This window comes from Myxine glutinosa, chromosome 3 (genome assembly GCF_964187855.1).
Source record: "Myxine glutinosa chromosome 3, kmMyxGlut1.1, whole genome shotgun sequence".
In the NCBI taxonomy this organism is placed as follows: Eukaryota; Metazoa; Chordata; class Myxini; order Myxiniformes; family Myxinidae; genus Myxine; species Myxine glutinosa.
Genome location: NC_136263.1, coordinates 193,440,036 through 193,457,526, shown reverse-complemented (window position 1 = coordinate 193,457,526; position 17,491 = coordinate 193,440,036). Strand labels below are relative to the sequence as shown.

Genomic DNA, 17,491 nt, shown 5'->3' with positions numbered 1-17,491 from the left:
ATCACAGACTGGTTGAATCATCGATGTATGGGTCGTCCCTTCGATGGCCGTTAAACTAGGCGTTCCATCTACCAACGTTAGTTGGTTTACGTTAAAGATTCCCAGAGTGTCCTTCATGAAGAGTGGGCGAGCTATCGGCTGCACCCTCAACAAATCACAAATTCCTGCCCGAACTACAGCTGGGAAGGCAATGGCAAACCACTCAATGTAACCCTTTCTCAGGAAGCTGCTTTGGCAGCACCGACCAGGGAGAGAGAGGGGAGGACAGGGAGTAGAGAGAGAGAGAGGGAGGAGGAGATAGGGACTAGGGAGGGGGGGGGGGAGGAGAAGTTTCCTTTTGTATCCATCCTATCCACCTGATTCCTCCCACACCCATTGTTTGTCCAAGTCTCCCTCCATTTTGTCCTTAAACTCAACTGTTGGTGCCCACCTCTCTAGTGTTCCTTTTGTCCGCACTGTTGCGTCCTGATCCGTTTAATGTTCTAGATTTTTCATGAGCCTTGACTCTGTATACAAAAAACTGTCATATGTTGGCTACCATTGTGTGGCCAAGTGGTCTCTTTCTGTGTTGAAGTTCCTTGGAAGGGAAGTCTTCTATTATATATTACAAACCGTGGCGTCTGTCTGTCCGTGCGTTCGTCTGTCTCCCATTTACGGCGGCCACTTCCCACGCTGCGTTTGAAAAGCTCAACATTAACTTTTGAAATAACGGGAGAACAGTCATGGCGGAAGTGCTATAACCCCGGCATCCCCATTTTGATGACAAATTTTATTTCCCATCACTGGGGACAGATACTCAATTCCTAGTAGCATGATATTTCAAAAAGTTGTGGACGAGTTATGACATAATTTGGTGGGTGAGTTGGTTAGGTGAGAAGAACAAGCCGATTCGATTTTGGTTCAGGTCCGAATCCAGATCCGGCCTATCAGTGAGATACGAAATGTAATATGTTCAACCTGGCGGAGGTATGCGCTCTACCTGTGCCGTTCCAGTTCCAACCGTTCTTCAATCCTCCTAATAAATGGTGAGTAGGTATTGACTATTGTATTTATTCCTCATCGTCCTTGACCTTGTCTTGGGCAACTATGGAAGGTTGTTGGCGTACAAAAACTATCTATGGGCTGGTGATTGACCCATTAGCCATTGGTGTACATGTTGAACGTCTGAGGAGCTAGTGCGATACCTAGTAGTCACTCTACTGACGACTTATTTTGGAGCGTGGCATATATAGCTCCTCGCGGCTCTGAAGATACGATTCTTTTCAATGAAAAAGGTGTATAGCGGTGGATTCACCAGCTCGGGTGGAACCATCCTCCCTCTCGACTCGCGACGCACATTGTTTTAAACTGTATTGTTTTTACGGCGACCATGGTTGCAATCCCTTCCCTGGCGGATGGTCTCATGATGCGATCGAGTAATGGTAACCGGATGGGATCGTTTGTCCTGTCCGTGCCGGGTTCCGGTTAAACTCGTCACGTGTGTGTACCACACGTTGCCTCACACGTTCTGCGTCCACACCAATGCTGAGTGGCGTCTCCCGGTGCCTGTACGTGTTTCCCTTCCGCACCATGTCCGCCCAAGCCAGGAAAGTGCTCTGTGTGGCTGAGAAGAACGACGCAGCGAAGAACATCGCGGATATTATGTCTGGAGGAAGGTTCCGGAGGGTGAGTGTGCGATGTGGACCCACTCACCCAGTATCGGTGGAATATCGTAAAGGATGTGATTTTATGAGGTACATTGATTGGGATTATTGCTGTCACTGAACAACTTACCGATTCCTGCTCGAACCTGCGTGGGGCACGGCTGCATTTGCGAACTTTCGTCCCGCCAGTAAATGATGCAACACTCTCAAATGGATGGACCGAAGCACCTTTACCTGCACGTTCACCGTCTCTTCACCTCCTCTATCTCTTCTGTCCTTGTTCATTACCTCGCTACAGTACAGTATATGTCCAGGTGTTGTTCTACTCTCAAGTAACTAGTTACCTTCTTGTCCCCCGTCGCACCGCGGAGCGAAAGGGGGACTATGGTTTTCCCCTGCGTGCGCGCGGGCGTGCGTGCGTGCGCGAAGGACCGCATTCGAATTTGGTGTGTGGGTGCAACCCACGTCAAAATCCAAGATGGCCGCCGCCATGTATGTCTGATGCCATGTATGTCTGAACCTTGTGAGCTGAATATCTTGAAAAATAAGCGAAGTACCAACTTCTAATCTGGTGTGTGGGTGTATCTCGGCATAAGGAAGAACGCTATTGAAAATTGGATCGCCACGTCAAAATCCAAGATGGCCGCCACCATGTATGTCTGATGCCATGTATGTCTGAACTTTGTGAGTGGAATATCTTGAAAAATAAGCGAGGTACCAACTTCTAATCTGGTGTGTGGGTGTATCTACGCATAAGGGAGAACGCTATTGAAAATTGAGTCGCCACGTCAAAATCCAAGATGGCCGCCTTGCATCTTCCACTTTGTCAACTCGCATCACTTCACCGACGGGGGACCTAGGCGTAACGCTTGTTACCCTGGTGTCTCCTTGCTGTTCAATGAGCCTCGATTTTTGTATCCGAAGGAAATCTGCAATCGACTTGTTTTGAATGATTGACTCGATAGACTAGAGGTGTTTTAGTACCCATGATGCAGTGCGCGGGCGCCATATTGGGGTAAACCATCCGTGACCGCGTGACGAATCGGTTCGTTCTGATATAACCGTGGCGGAGGCTGACGTGAGAGGTGTCGAGTTAATTATTTAATAACGCATTAAATACGCGTTTCCCAATCGGCCCGTTACCGTATTTTGAGATAGACACAGTCACTCTTGATTTAACTCGGGAAGGGTTGGGGATTGGGCTCATCAGTTTGCCTCTGTCCCATTGCATTAGTCATCACGAATCTGCTAAACTGTTGGGTTAGGGAAGAACAGAAGGAACTGCACAAACTTCCAAGAATGCAGGAAATGCTGTTTCCCACGATCAATTTTGTTTTTAATTACCCAGGGGAGGATCCCCAGACCCCCCCCCCCTCCAAAACCTTCCTCCTGGATCTGCCCCTGCGCTCTCCCAGCCCCTGCGACCACATAGCGAATGTTAACCCACCGCACAAGCTTGTATTTGTTTCGAAGTTTGGAGTTTGGAGTGGATGGAGGTTATGGACCCCTGTCTTTGTTTGTTTGATTGTGAACAAAATATCTCAAAAAGTTGTGGACGGATTCAGTCGAGATTTGGCAGAGATTTAGCATATGTGACAAGGACGAAATGATTCGATTTTGGTGAAGATCCGGATTCGGATCCGGCTACTGGAATTTAAAAAAAGTGATTCTTCACCATTGGGAGATCAGGCCAAAAACGATACAAAGCAGGATATCTGAAGAAGTTAAAGACAGATTTGGACAAAACTTGGGGGACAGGTTGGGTGTCTGACAAGGACAAATAGATTCGATTTTGGTGAAGATCTGAATATGGATTCGGATATGAGAAGTTTAATTTTTAAAGTGATTTTTCACCATTGCGAGATAGGGCCAAACACTATACATTGCGGGATATCTCGAAGTTATGGACGGATCTGGACGAAACTTGGTGGACAGGTTGTGTGTATGACAAGGAAGAATCAATTTAATTTTGGTGAAGATCCCGATCCGGATCCAGCTAGTAGAATTTTTTAAGTGATTCTTCACCATTGAGTGATATGGCCAACCAGGTGGAGGTATGCTCTCTACTGAGTGCCGTTCTCGGTTTTCCAGTTTAAAAGAAGTGGCCATGCTTAGAACGCATACAAAGAGACAGAGACAGACAGACACGTTGAGACATTTTTTTTGCCTTGTATACGTATAGATTAAAGTTGCAGCAGTTTCTGTCTGTCACGCTTTGTCATTATGGCATACAACGGCTAAATGCAGTATCCGCCATTTTTATTTTCATGCAGTTCAGGCCTAACACATCGTCGAACCTGTCATATTCACAATCGCCATGCACGCCCAACCTTTGCGTTTTCCGCTTAGCGTGAAACAAAACAAAGAGATTGTTAAAATGACCATCAAATATCAAAAGGATAGGCGTGCGTATGATTAAAATTAACACTGGGTTGCTACCAGTAAACACAAACTATCGGCAGAATGTGAGGCAGTGCTTTGTTGCCTATACATCGCCCAAACAAAGGAAGGGTTTTAGTTCCGCGGTTCCTTGCTAGTACCTGTAATAAAGCAAATGTGTGAACACTATTAGCCAATCAGTGACGTCTTACCAGAGAGCCAATCAGCGTGGCGAACACTGCTAGTGCTAGTGCTAGGTAGACACAGAGAGCAGGTCTAACGACACGTTTTGAGCTCGATGAGAGTGCTTTTCCTTGCAAGACTTTCATTTTTATCCACTAATCACGCAACACGTCGATTTTAAATTTGACTTTTGTTCGACACCACCAAGGCCTTTGAGCGAGGTGGATTTTGTTTGTTTGGTTGAACAACCACGACGACCATGAACGAGTCTTCTCTTCCTTCTGCTCGCCAATTTGGACGCCATCTGAAAGCAACGGCGGCTCGACACCAATAAACCCTTTCTTCTTCACCATCCTCTGCAGAGACGACGGAAGGAGCATCATGAACCGGACTTCATTTGCCACCAGACGACATTCACCACCCGTCATTGCGTTTTAAATGTGTGATTTATTTTCACCTCGTTTAAACATCATCATTAATTAACACACTGAAAGGAATTGTCACCACATTGTCGTTGTCAGGGAAGTGACTGGAACAAACATGGCGACGCGCACGGCATTATGGGATAGCTCTGAAAACCCTCTATACTGCCAACGTTACCACTCACTTCATTCAAATCTAAATGAGATTATCAAATCGTTTGTTGATTTATGTGGCCACACATAAGCTCGTTATTTATCCTGCACACTCTCACAAACGTCATTGAAATATTTTGAACAGGTGAAGTATGGATGTTCTTGATGGGAAATCATCAACCGACTGTAGCTGCCAATTGTGTGTTAATGTGAACATCTTTTGTGTTTCCCATCGCCAACAATTTTGTATTAACTCAATATTCCACCCTCCTCATTATCTCATTTATCACCATTGTGATTTCCTTGTAATCTCCTCTGTCGCCATCTTGATTTTCAGCATTTTAATAAAGCAAGACACACAATATTAAAAGCATTGATAATTATCAATAATGTTGATTATAATCAACATTATTATCATATGCTGTACTCCCTGAAAAGTCGTTAGTCTATACACGTACCTACTATGCCTGTTATATTATCGAGTCCATGTCAAGTTTGAACCGACAATCATGTAAAATTCTTCTTTTTCAGCGAGAGGGGCAATCAAGATTTAACAAAATATATGAATACGAACACAACTTGCTTGGACAGGTGAGCGTTGACGATTCAAACAGGTAAAGGTAATTTTACTTTTGTAATAATGTAAAATATAATTATTAAAATAACAGGTATGACCCGGGTCCCTGCGTGGTGTGACCTCCCCTTCTCCCCCCCCCCCCACCCCCTTCCCTCCCCCCCCCCCCCCCACCCACCCACCACACCCCTTCCCTCAAACCCAACAACCATATTCTAATCAGAGTTTCAATGTTATTGTTATAATTTATCATTTTTATCATTAAAATCTAACAGGTATTTTTTTTATATACAGACTTGGCATTTAATATGGAATTTTTTTTCTTCTTGACTTGGGTTTACTTTCTGAACTCGGTATATCAATCTGGTGAGTTTATTTTACGCTTCTGTGATTTCTTTGTTAAAAGAACCATGTCACTGATTGTCTGTCACAGCAAGAAGTCAATAACAGGATTATATCACAGGTGGCGTGACAAAATGTACGGACAGGTACATTTGACGATTGGCTTCACAATTGGGTATATAAGGGTTGTTGCGTTCTGTATTAGTGGAAAACAACTGCTGCATGTCTACAAAAGTTATTGCCGCTTCCTCTGGAGATGGTCCGTCAACTTGACAATGCTGTTTGTCATGGAGTGGTGGCTTTACGAAATTCTGGCATGAAACAGCGTGCTATTGCTTGGCAGTATGGCATCACTTAAGGTCAGGTGTCGAAGATTCTGAAATGAAATGCTCAGAGGGGTGTCCCTACTCCAATACCGAGGCCAGGACGTCCCCGCAGAACCACAAGGAGAGATGATCGCCAGCTGCACCGGTTAGTCTGCAATGGCCGTACCAAGTCAGCTAATCGGCTTAGGGCTGAGTGGCAGCAACTGACAAATGTGCCTGTATCCAGAAGGCTAGTCAACCAACGACTGGTTCAAGCAGGCTATCGTGCCAGGCGTCCCCTGAGAAAGCCACGCCTGACCAGACAACACAGCCTGCGCCGATTGCAGTGGGCCAGAGAGCACCATCAATGGCAGCCAGGACACTGGAATCACGTGATCTTCAGTGACGAGTCTAGATTTCTGGTCTATCGTCAAGATGGCCGCGTCCGAGTGCGCAGACAAGTGCATGAAGCCTACAACGAAGATTGTATAGTGCCAAGAGTCCAAGCTGGAGGTGGTGGGGTGACCGTTTGGGCTGCTTTTCATGCAGGGGGCAAAACTGACCTGGTTGTTCTGAATGGAAACCTGAACCAGTTCAAGCACAGGGCCATTCTGGAAGAAACATTGCTTCCATTTGTTCGTGCAGCCTTTCGAGGAAACTTTGTCTTCCAAGATGACAATGCACGGCCTCATCGTGCTCACATGATCCAACACTTTCTTGCTGACCGTGGTGTAGAGCATATGGAGTGGCCTGCCATGTCCCCGGATATGAATCCGATAGAGAACTTGTGGGCAGAATTGACGTGTCAAATCGACCACTTGGACCAGCAGCCGACCTCTGTGCGTGAATTGCAGCAGGCTATTGTCACTGCATGGCAAGCGATTCCTGTCCAAACCTTGGCAAATCTCGTGAACAGCATGCCTCGACGTGTACGTGCTCTCCTGAATGCTCGTGGGGGTTACACAAAGTACTGAACTGTAATTTTACTGTCCGTAATCCCAGTCGTAATTTAACTTTTGTTTTTGTTAAAAAATTTTTTGGCTAATGTGCAAAATAAAGAGATACTTCTGGAAAACGTACAGAAGTTTAACACAGTACTGTCGATGAATTGAGTTCGATATCAGTTCACATCACTTTCAAGGATCAATTTATTTGCTTCGAAATGTCAAATGTGGTTTTTGTTTCTTTTAAAGGTCACATTAACAAAATCGAGAATAATTTCAACATAATTCTAATGAACTTTTGGTTCTAAGTCATCTTGAAAAGTAAGTTCACCCCCAAAAAAAAATATTCCATATTAAATGCCAAGTCTGTATATATATACAAAGTCGAGGCTTGTAGAAGAGCTTGAACATCGAACGGATCAGGACATAAAACAAAAGGAGCAGTGCAAAGAGAGGGGGGGGGGGGCGGGGGGGACCATCTGTAGGAATGGGCGACAGAAAATAGGGAAACTTGGATAAATATTGGATGTGTGGAAGTACGAGAGGTAGGAGAGGACGTACGGGGTGTACAAGATAGATACAGGAGCAATCTCAGGAAGGAAAAACTGGATACTTGGAAAGAGGTGGGCTTGCGGAGGATTAACGGGGGGTAGAAAAGATCATAGTTTTTGATAGGGGATGATCTGAGCAGGTGGTGAACAGCTGTCCTGAAGACCTGGAGTGAAGAATGAGATTGAAGAGAATATGTTTGTTCACAGGTCGGAAAAAGAGGAACAAATGGTTGAAGGTGAGCAGTGATCCTGGATTGAGATATTTTCACCAGAAGATGGTTCATGGTAGACCGTCTGCGTCCTGCAGAAACCTGGGGAGTGGGGGATTTGGGGGGGGTGAGGGGGGGATAGGTTGGGGTGAGAAACAACGGAAAGAGCAGAGGGTGCAAGACCAGAAAGGAGGTTGTAGAACACAGAGAGACCACCGACCTGTCTGCGATGAAGTGATACGCCAAGCTTTATAGGCAAAGTGATAGGCCAATTTCAGCCTCAACGTGGGAAATTCCATTGATCTTGGAGGTCTTGGTTTCCACGGCATCAAACTAAGGAAGGTGCGAGGCAGGGGCGCCAGTCAAGAGAAGAGAGCAGTACTCCATCAATCTGCAGATGAAAGCTTTGTAGGTGAATAGGAATTCAGGTGTGCCAATGAAGAACTTTGCACGATAAAGGATGCCCAGTTGTGACTGGCTTTGGAGGTCACCTTTGAAATGTGGCTTGCCCAAGAAAGATCATGGCTGATTGAATGCCTGAACTTTTTCAAGAGAATTGATGAGAAAGTAGATGGGAGGGTTTTCCAGATGGTCCTTTCGGAGAGAGGTCGTGAGAGTGCGAGATGTCAGGATTGAAAGACATATTTCAAGTGTTTGACCATCTTGTATTTTTTTTTTTTTCAAGGTTTAAAGAGGGGGAAGAGGCTGCAGCCTACCTGTCTGAAGGATGAGGAATGTCATGGCAGAGGGTGGAGTCAGCAGCAAATATATAGAGGATTTTCCTGAGATCATTAATGAAGATTGGGAATAGGATGGGGCCTATAACTGCCTTAGGGCACACCATCCTTGACCGGGAGAGGCTACTGAAGTGGAGGAAGTCGGTAAGCCATGTGTGGAGTTGGCCTTGGATTCCATAGGCAGAGAGTTTGGAGAGCAAGGCAGGATGACAGACTATCGAAAGCATGAGATATGTCCAGAGAGACGGCCCTGGTCTCATGTCTGACGTTGATGGCCTCCGTCCACTGTTGGGTGAGTAGAAACAGCATGTCCAAGGTAGAGTGACCTGGTCTGAATCCATTTTGATGATCTGAGACGAGGCCGTTGGAGAAAAGGAATGATTTCATATCAACTGTGATGATGGATTCCATGACCTTGCTGATGGGTCTGTAGTTGAGGGGATTGGTCTTGGCACACCTTTTTATGGAATGCTATGATGTTGGCTGACTTCCAAGCAGATTGAAGATGACCTATGGTAAATGATAAGGTGAAAAGAGGAGCAGAGCAGGTTTTCGGTTTGTTTTGACTATCACCCAATAACTCGGTTCATTTTGTGTTCATCAGAATTTCACGGTCATCATGACGTCCGTTTCTGGTCATCTTTTCAACTTTGCATTCAAGGCATCCCACAGGAAATGGTAAAACGTCTTTTTGCATTCTTGCATTGTACCTTCGCACTCTCACTTCTTCTTACACTCTGACTTCCTCCTCTTACACTCTGACTTCCTCCTCTTACACTCTGACTTCCTCCTCTTACACTCTGACTTCCTCCTCTTACACTCTGACTTCCTCCTCTTACACTCTGACTTCCTCCTCTTACACTCTGACTTCCTCCTCTTACACTCTGACTTCCTCCTCTTACACTCTGACTTCTTCCTCTTGCACTCTGACTTCCTCCTCTTGCACTCAGACTTCCTCCTCTTGCACTCTGACTCCCTCCCCTTGCACTCTGACCTCCTCCCCTTGCACTCTGACCTCCTCCTCTTGCACTCTGACTTCCTCATCTTGCACTCTGACTTCCTCCTCTTGCATTCTGACTTCCTCCTCTTGCATTCTGACTTCCTCCTCTTGCACTGTGACTTCCTCCTCTTACACTCTGACCTCCTCCTCTTGCACTCTGACTTCCTCCTCTTGCACTCTGACTTCCTCCTCTTGCGCTCTGACTTCTTCCTCTTGCGCTCTGACTTCCTCCTCTTGCACTCTGACTTCCTCCTCTTGCACTCTGACTTCCTCATCTTGCACTCTGACTTCCTCCTCTTACATTCTGACTTCCTCCTCTTACATTCTCATTTCCTCCTCTTCCATTATCATTTCCTCCTCTTCCATCATCATTTCCTCCTCTTACATTCTCATTTCCTTCTCTTACATTCTCATTTCCTTCTCTTACATTCTCATGTCCTCTTCTTAAATTGTCATGTCCTTTTGCACTGCCGCGTCCTCTTACACTCTCACCTTATCTTGTGCTGTTATATACTGTCATGGACCGGGCAACGTGAGACCAGTGTGATGGTATCTCAGCAGTGTGATGGTTAAATATTAATTAATTAATAAGGCCTGCATGCTGGGGCTCGGCACGCATGTTCAGTTTTAATGAGAACGTGGTATGCTGGCATTTCTGCAGCTCAAAAACAGTGTTGTGTTTTTAACCAAGCAGGTTGCATAAAGTAGAGTGAAGTTGATGGAATGCCATCGGCAATCCCCACGCTTCCCACCTAAAGCAAAGTTGAAAGTTGGCAAAACGTTCCACCGGGAATGACCCAATATCTAATTTTGAGTTAAAATTTTATTTTCCTGTTTTGACCCCTGTGATCCTAAGTCCCCACTCCCTGGGCCATGAACTGGGGTCAAATCCAAAAGAATCATTACATATTTCATACATATCTCAATGTTTCATACGTAATGTCTTAAAATGTGCCTGTAATTGCATTTCTTGATATTTGACCTTTTGCCCCTGCCGCAGGGGGCGGGGCTAAAATGATATTGCTCTTGCTCCTTCGTGCAACGTGTTGATCATAACCACCAAGTTTGGCGAATTTCTGCCCAACCATTTAGGAGGAGATTGTGTGACGGACAGATCGACAGATGGAGCAAATTTCAATATACCCCTGTTTTCTGCATAAAGCATGGGGATAATTAGAACGGCACTTGGTAGAGCACATACCTCCACTAGGCTGAGCAGTTTATGTTTTGTATCCACTGATAGACCGCCCCTGGATCTGGACCTGAACCAAAATGTAATCGGCTTGTTCTTGTCACCTAACCAACTCATCCACCGAGTTTTGTCATAACTTGTCCACAACGATTTGTAAGTGAAAACCCAATCGGCACAACGTGCTTAACCAAGACTAAGATGGACTATACGCCTATCTTGGTCTGACTTAACATGTGAACTTGTTCAAGGACACGGGACGGCAAAATAATGACACAAATGGAAGCATCGACTTAGCGTGGCTTTTCCTTCACCTGGGGTAATGGATTACGCAAGTGACCTGTACCCTGTACCCTTTTCCTCTCTACCGTGTTTAGAAGTGCTGTACCATTGTAGGAGGTACTTGGCACCACCCACGGCTCAACTGTATGCCTGGCACTCACCCTCTCTCTGACACGTATTTTGGCGCTTTTCCACTGTCAGCTTATATAGCCGCCGCTGCACTCCTCCACGGGCCGAGGCTTTTCCCCACTGTAGAAATATCTGGGATTGCAGGACATAAATACCTGGGACTGAGGAAATGTTGCAAATACCCAGAGCACGGTGTGGTAAAGCTCAGTAGTTTAGATGCTAGGGACCGTCGTACTCAAAAGGCGTCGAGGAGACGTTGATAACTTCATGCGACATATAGATGTGACGTTAATTCAGTCGCGTTCTCTCCGTCCCAGGCGCAGCTGTCACCCACTTGATCTGTTTGAAGCTGAAGTAGAAAAGATTTGCCCAACTGATTATCTTGATATAAAGGTGAGTCTTGAATGTGGATTGCGTCCATGTTAGCTGCTCTGGGTGTGAGTGAGTGAGGAATCTGCACTGGTTCTCAGATCTACTGTAATCTATGCTGTATATCCCTGTGAGGCTCTGCATTGTTACTAGGTTCTGTCTTGTTGTGTATTTGTGATTCCCAATTGAAAATCTGGCAGACTTAGTATGAATAATATTTCACATGTACGGTGATTATTTCAATGAAGTTGTAATGAGAATTACAGTTACGATTGTAATTGAGCCCAGGTCTGATATACAGTCACGTGAAAAAGTAAGTACACCCCATGTAATGTTTTGACCTTTTCATCATATTTCAACATACAGCTAATTGATCTTCATTTCAACAATATTGATAGATAAAGGTGATATAATATAACAAATATCATGAAACATTTACATTTTGTAGTCCATTGTATAATTTAAATAAACATAAATGCAAATTTTGCATGTGGAAAAAGTAAGTACACCCTTGGCTCTAATAGGTGGTATTGCCCCCTTTGGCAGAAACACCCTCAAGTAGGCGTTTCTTATAACTGTCTACCAGTCTCTGACATCGATTGGGAGAAATTTTTGCCCACTCCTCCATGCAGAATTCTTTCAGCTGTGCGATGTTTGAGGGGTTTCTTGCAGGCACAGCTCGTTTCAAATCCCCCCACAACATCTCGATGGGATTTAGATCCGGGCTTTGACTTGGCCATTCCAGAACCCTCAATTTCTTTCTTTTCAGCCATTCCTTGGTGGATTTACTGGTATGTTTAGGGTCATTGTCATGTTGCAAGGTCCACCTTCGGTTGAGCTTCAACTTTCCTACAGATGGCCTCACATTATCCTCAAGCACCCTCTGGTACAATGGAGAATTCATCGCGGATTATATGATGGTGAGCTGCCCAGGCCCTGATGCAGCAAAGCTGCCCCAAACCATAATATTTCCACCACCATTCTTCACAGTTGGTATCAGGTTCTTGTGGTCAAATGCTGTCTTTGGTTTTCGCCAAACATGTCTTCTGGTACTGTGGCCAAATAGCTCTACCTTTGACTCATCTGTCCAGAGCACATTGTTCCAGAAGTGCTGGTCTTTGCCTGGGTGTTCATTGGCAAACTTTAGTCTTGCCCTGATGTTCTTTCTGGACAGCAAAGGTTTCCTCCTGGCACACCTCCCATGTAGATCAAATTTGTGCAGCCTCTTTCTAATGGTAGACGTGCACTTTGACATCAACAGTGGCAAGAGCTACCTGTAGGTCCCGTGATGACATTCTGGGGTTCTTAGAGACTTCTTTCAGCATCTTGCGGTCTGCTCTCGGGCTGAACTTGCTGGGGCGGCCTGGCCTGAACAAGTTGGCAGTTGTTTGGAATCTTCTCCACTTGTAGATAATCTTCCGGACAGTCGAATGATTGATTTCAAATTGTTTGGAGATCTTTTTAAATCCCTTCCCAGACTCGTAGGCATCTATAACCTTCTTTCTGAAGGCCTCAGAGAGCTCTTTTGATCGAGGCATGATGACGCCGCACACTTCAACAACAAAGAGCAAACCAAACGAAATGTCAGGTTTAAATAAGACAGGTTCCTCCAAGATCCTCTCTAACGATGTTCTAATCATTTGCACCTGAGCTGGTGCACCTGATTCTAATTTTATGTATTTGAAGTAGTGATAAATGTAGGGGTGTACTTACTTTTTCCACATGCAAAATTTGCATTTATGTTTATTTAAATTATACATGGACTACAAAATGTGAATGTTTCATGATATTTGTTATGTTATATCACCTTTATCTATCAATATTGTTGAAATGAAGATCAAATAGCTGTTTGTTGAAATATGTTGAAAAATTCAAAACTTTACATGGGGTGTACTTACTTTTTCACGTGACTGTAAATTAATAAATATGAGAATCTCAGATCAGTTGTACAATACACAAGTATTTTGTGCAAAGGCCTTTTCCTTTACACAAGGTATTACACCTTATGTTTACAGTGTTTTTTCGATGTGCGAATGTGGAACATTGTGTCTCACTTCCCATATTATGCCCCACTATTCAGCCAGGTGTCTTGGTCACCGTCCCGCTTTCTGTTTCTATACAAGTCCATAAAACACAACTTGTGCTGGTTTATCCCACCAAGCTGATGTTGTGTTTCTTCTGCCTTACGAATGTCAATACTGTACATATCCTTTCACCGCATTTACTGTATGCCTGGAGTCTGTTTTGTCAGAAGATGAATCCTAACCTGTTAATTGTTGTACCTGAGGGAGAAACACCTGGATAGGAGTCTTTCTCAACTATCAGCAGTTGGAGTGCCATCGATAATTTTTTTTTTTTTTAAATGTGGATAACATGCTATTGACGAATACAAAAGGAAGATTCTGCCCCAAACCTCTTCTTTTCACCATGATTCATTGTAGATGTACTTTGATTTTTATACTGTATGAAAAAATTCCCTTTTTTAAGGCCATATTCCCTGCTAGAGCGGGGGTTAGCCTTGTCGGCCCCATTACAATCATCATGGTTCCCTTTTTGAAGCGATGTTTTTATCTTGCCAAAACGAAGTTTTTGCAAGATGTATCAGTCAGCTTGTATGTTTGTTTGTTTGTTTGTTTTTTTGTTTGTTTTTTTGTTTGTGGTTAATCATTTTTTTTACACGTTTAGATCACTCTGTAGACCACAGTTATTATTGGAAACTCCTGTAACTTCGCATATCAGAGTCCTATAGAGATACCCTTCAGCACACAAAATTTTGAAGGTCAAGGTCAAAGGTCAAGGTCACTTTGCGGTCAATCATGGAGGTCAACGAAACCCTTATTTTTTGAGTAACTTTGATCTTATGATCTCCAAACTTGGTGGGTATATAGGGTGTGGTATGGCGCTCAGCTGATTAGTTTTTGGTGTCGATCGGCCTTGACCTTCAAGGTCATTTTGAAGGTCATTCAATTTTGACCAAAAGGTAAAATTTTCAAGTTTCAGTTACCATATCGAGTAGTACCTCAAATTGAAGCCCTTGTTGAGTGCTTTCCAAACATATAACTAGTTTGACAATGTGACGTCATTTGACGGCGTTATGACGAAAAAACTGCACTTTTCATGTATATTGTATTGCTTTAGTTCGCATTGTTTAGGTCACTCTGTAGAGCACAGTTCCCTTTGGAAACTCTTGTAAGTTCGCATATCAGAGTCTTTTAGAGATACCCTTCAGCACACAAAATTTTGAAGGTCAAGGTCAAAGGTCAAGGTCACTTTGCGGTCAATCATGGAGGTCAACGAAACCCTTATTTTTTGAGTAACTTTGATCTTATGATCTCCAAACTTGGTGGGTATATAGGGTGTGGTATGGCGCTCAGCTGATTAGTTTTTGGTGTCGATCGGCCTTGACCTTCAAGGTCATTTTGAAGGTCATTCAATTTTGACCAAAAGGTAAAATTTTCAAGTTTCAGTTACCATATCGAGTAGTACCTCAAATTGAAGCCCTTGTTGAGTGCTTTCCAAACATATAACTAGTTTGACAATGTGACGTCATTTGACGGCGTTATGACGAAAAAACTGCACTTTTCATGTATATTGTATTGCTTTAGTTCGCATTGTTTAGGTCACTCTGTAGAGCACAGTTCCCTTTGGAAACTCTTGTAAGTTCGCATATCAGAGTCTTTTAGAGATACCCTTTAGCACACAAAATTTTGAAGGTCAAGGTCAAAGGTCAAGGTCACTTTGTGGTCAATCATGGAGGTCGACGAAACACTAATTTTTTGAGTAACTTTGATCGGATCGTCTCCAAACTTCATGGGAATCTAGTATATGGTCCGGCGCTCAGCTGATTAGTTTTTGGTGGCAATCGGCCTTGACCTTCATGGTTAGCGCTGGAGGTCGAAAATTATTGACCCCAAGGTCAAATTTTGAAATCGTAGGTACCATATCGAGTAATACCTCATATGAATGCCCTTGATGAGTGCTTCCCAGATCTGTAAACAGTTTGACGCTATGACGTCATTTGATGACGTCATGACGAAAAAACGGAATTTTCACATTTTGGCAAGATACGGTTCACCCTGTGGGTGACTTTTTATTTTTTATTGCCGGATGCCTTTCCTGATGCCAACCCTTTAGTCGCCTCTTACGACACGCCGGGATACGGTGTACCTATTCTAAACTGGGGCACACACCGGCACATTAATCCCAGCAAGCTGGTACTCAATTTGCCGACCTTGGAAGGATGACAGGCTAAGTCAACCCCGTAGTGTTAATTCAACGTTCGACTGGGATTCAAACTCAGGATCCTAGGATCCCAAGCCAACAACCTAACCGCTAAGCCAACACTAGGCTAGATTTTTATACTGTGTTCCTCTACATTTTAATGAATGCAAAACTAACTGGATGGTATTCATGGAATACTTACCCTGCACAGTCAACTTGGTGTGAGCAAACTCTTCTGTTTTGGAAGGTTTTTTTTTTCTTCTTTGATCCAATATGGCTGCCAGACCATGTGAGCGATTACATCATAAGTTTACATTCTCCAATATAATTGTTGCATAGATCACACTCAATAAATTTCAAACTGATCAGACTAAGCGTTGTCCCTGTCAAATTATGATGTCATAATGAAAGCACCAATGATGTGATAGTTAACAAAACCTATTTCCCATATGGAGTTCTTTATAATAAGCCACGTTTCAATTTTTTCCATGGAGCGGTTTTGGAGATGTACAGGTGCAACGTTTTTCGTTTTTTCTAAGATGGTGCCTGTACCACGTGACCTATGACATCATAATTATCATTAAAATATTCTACAGGAGGAGGCCCTCCCACGGTGAAAATTTCGTGTCCATCAGACCAACAGTTGCAGGAAAAAAAATAAATTCATACTGATCGGATGAAGCGTTACACTTGTCGAATTATGACGTCATAATGAAGGCACCGATGACATCATCATTAACATATTTTATTCACCCCGGGGAATACTTGACAATGAGCCATGTTTCAATTTTTTTCCATGGAGCGGTTTCAGAGATATAGAGGTGCGGTCTTTCCAATATGGCGCCTGAACCATGTGACCTATGATGTCATAATTATCAATAAAATTCTACAGACAGAGGCGCTCCTATGGTGGGTGAAAAATTTGTGCCAATTGGACCAACGGTTGCCGAGAAAATGAATTTTTAAAATGTAGACACGCACGCACACATACGCAACCGATCGCCTAACCCTGCTTTTCACTTCGCGAGCGCAGGCACTCGGTAGAACAGTTTGTTTTGTATCCCACCCAAAGGTCAGATCTGGATCCAGACCTGAACCAAAATCGAATCTGCTTGTTCTTGTCACCTAACCAACTCATCCACCTCGTTTTGTCATAACTCATCCTCAACTTTCTGAGATATTGTGTTATATATTGTTTTTGGCCCTATCTCTCAATGGTGAAGAATCACTTTGAAAATTCTAGGATCTGGATCCAGATCTTCACCAAAATCTAATCGATTTGTCTTTGTCACATACCCAGCCTGTCCACCAAGTTCTGACCGATTCCATCCACAACCGTTTGAGATTTCCTGTTCACAGAAAGCAAGCAGGTGAAAACATAACCTCCGTCCACCTTCGGTGAATTTCTCCATCAATTTTTTTTTTGAGATTTCAAAAAATGAGAATTGCTCCATCACATGATTGTCGCACCAACGTTACGTGACAAAGTGCACCAAACGGTTATCATGAATGTCGTGACCATTTTAATGGAGGCAGCCATTGGGGTTCCATGTGAAAAGTCACGTGATGTTTCTCGGCCAATCGTGGATCAACAAAGCTAAGACGTGACGGTCTCCACAAGACATGGTGCTATTTGTTGCGTTCTGGAATATTTTAGTTCCTTCTGCGCTTCGGGATCGATCAAAACCCCTCGGTATTTTTCCTCCTCCACGAGCCTCGATTTATTTAATAAAGTGGTTGTTAAGTGAAAATGTCGATGTTTATTAGATGTAGTAAAATTTTTTTTTTTTGAACTGTGTTGGTTGATTTTTCACTTTGAGCCTGATACATGGTTTGATCGACGCTGTAATACATCGAGT

The 17,491-nt window shown here is 43.8% G+C and overlaps 1 protein-coding gene across 3 annotated transcripts in view; it reads left to right on the top strand.

Moving 5' to 3' along the window:
* The first annotated feature begins 1,456 nt into the window (after positions 1-1,456).
* Positions 1,457-17,491, top strand: part of TOP3A (DNA topoisomerase III alpha) — a 69,371-nt gene continuing 53,336 nt past the window's right edge. Inside the window, exons 1-4 of one of the 3 annotated variants that reach the window (XM_068109586.2) lie at positions 1,457-1,665; positions 5,312-5,371; positions 9,047-9,120; positions 11,360-11,435. In XM_068109586.2, the coding sequence (XP_067965687.2) occupies positions 1,522-1,665; positions 5,312-5,371; positions 9,047-9,120; positions 11,360-11,435 (354 nt within the window). In that variant the 5' untranslated portion in view covers positions 1,457-1,521. Of the gene's footprint in view, positions 1,666-5,311; positions 5,372-9,046; positions 9,121-11,359; positions 11,436-17,222; positions 17,326-17,491 lie in introns of those variants that run through there. The other 2 variants (XM_068109587.2, XM_078774922.1) reach the window with 2 other exon arrangements.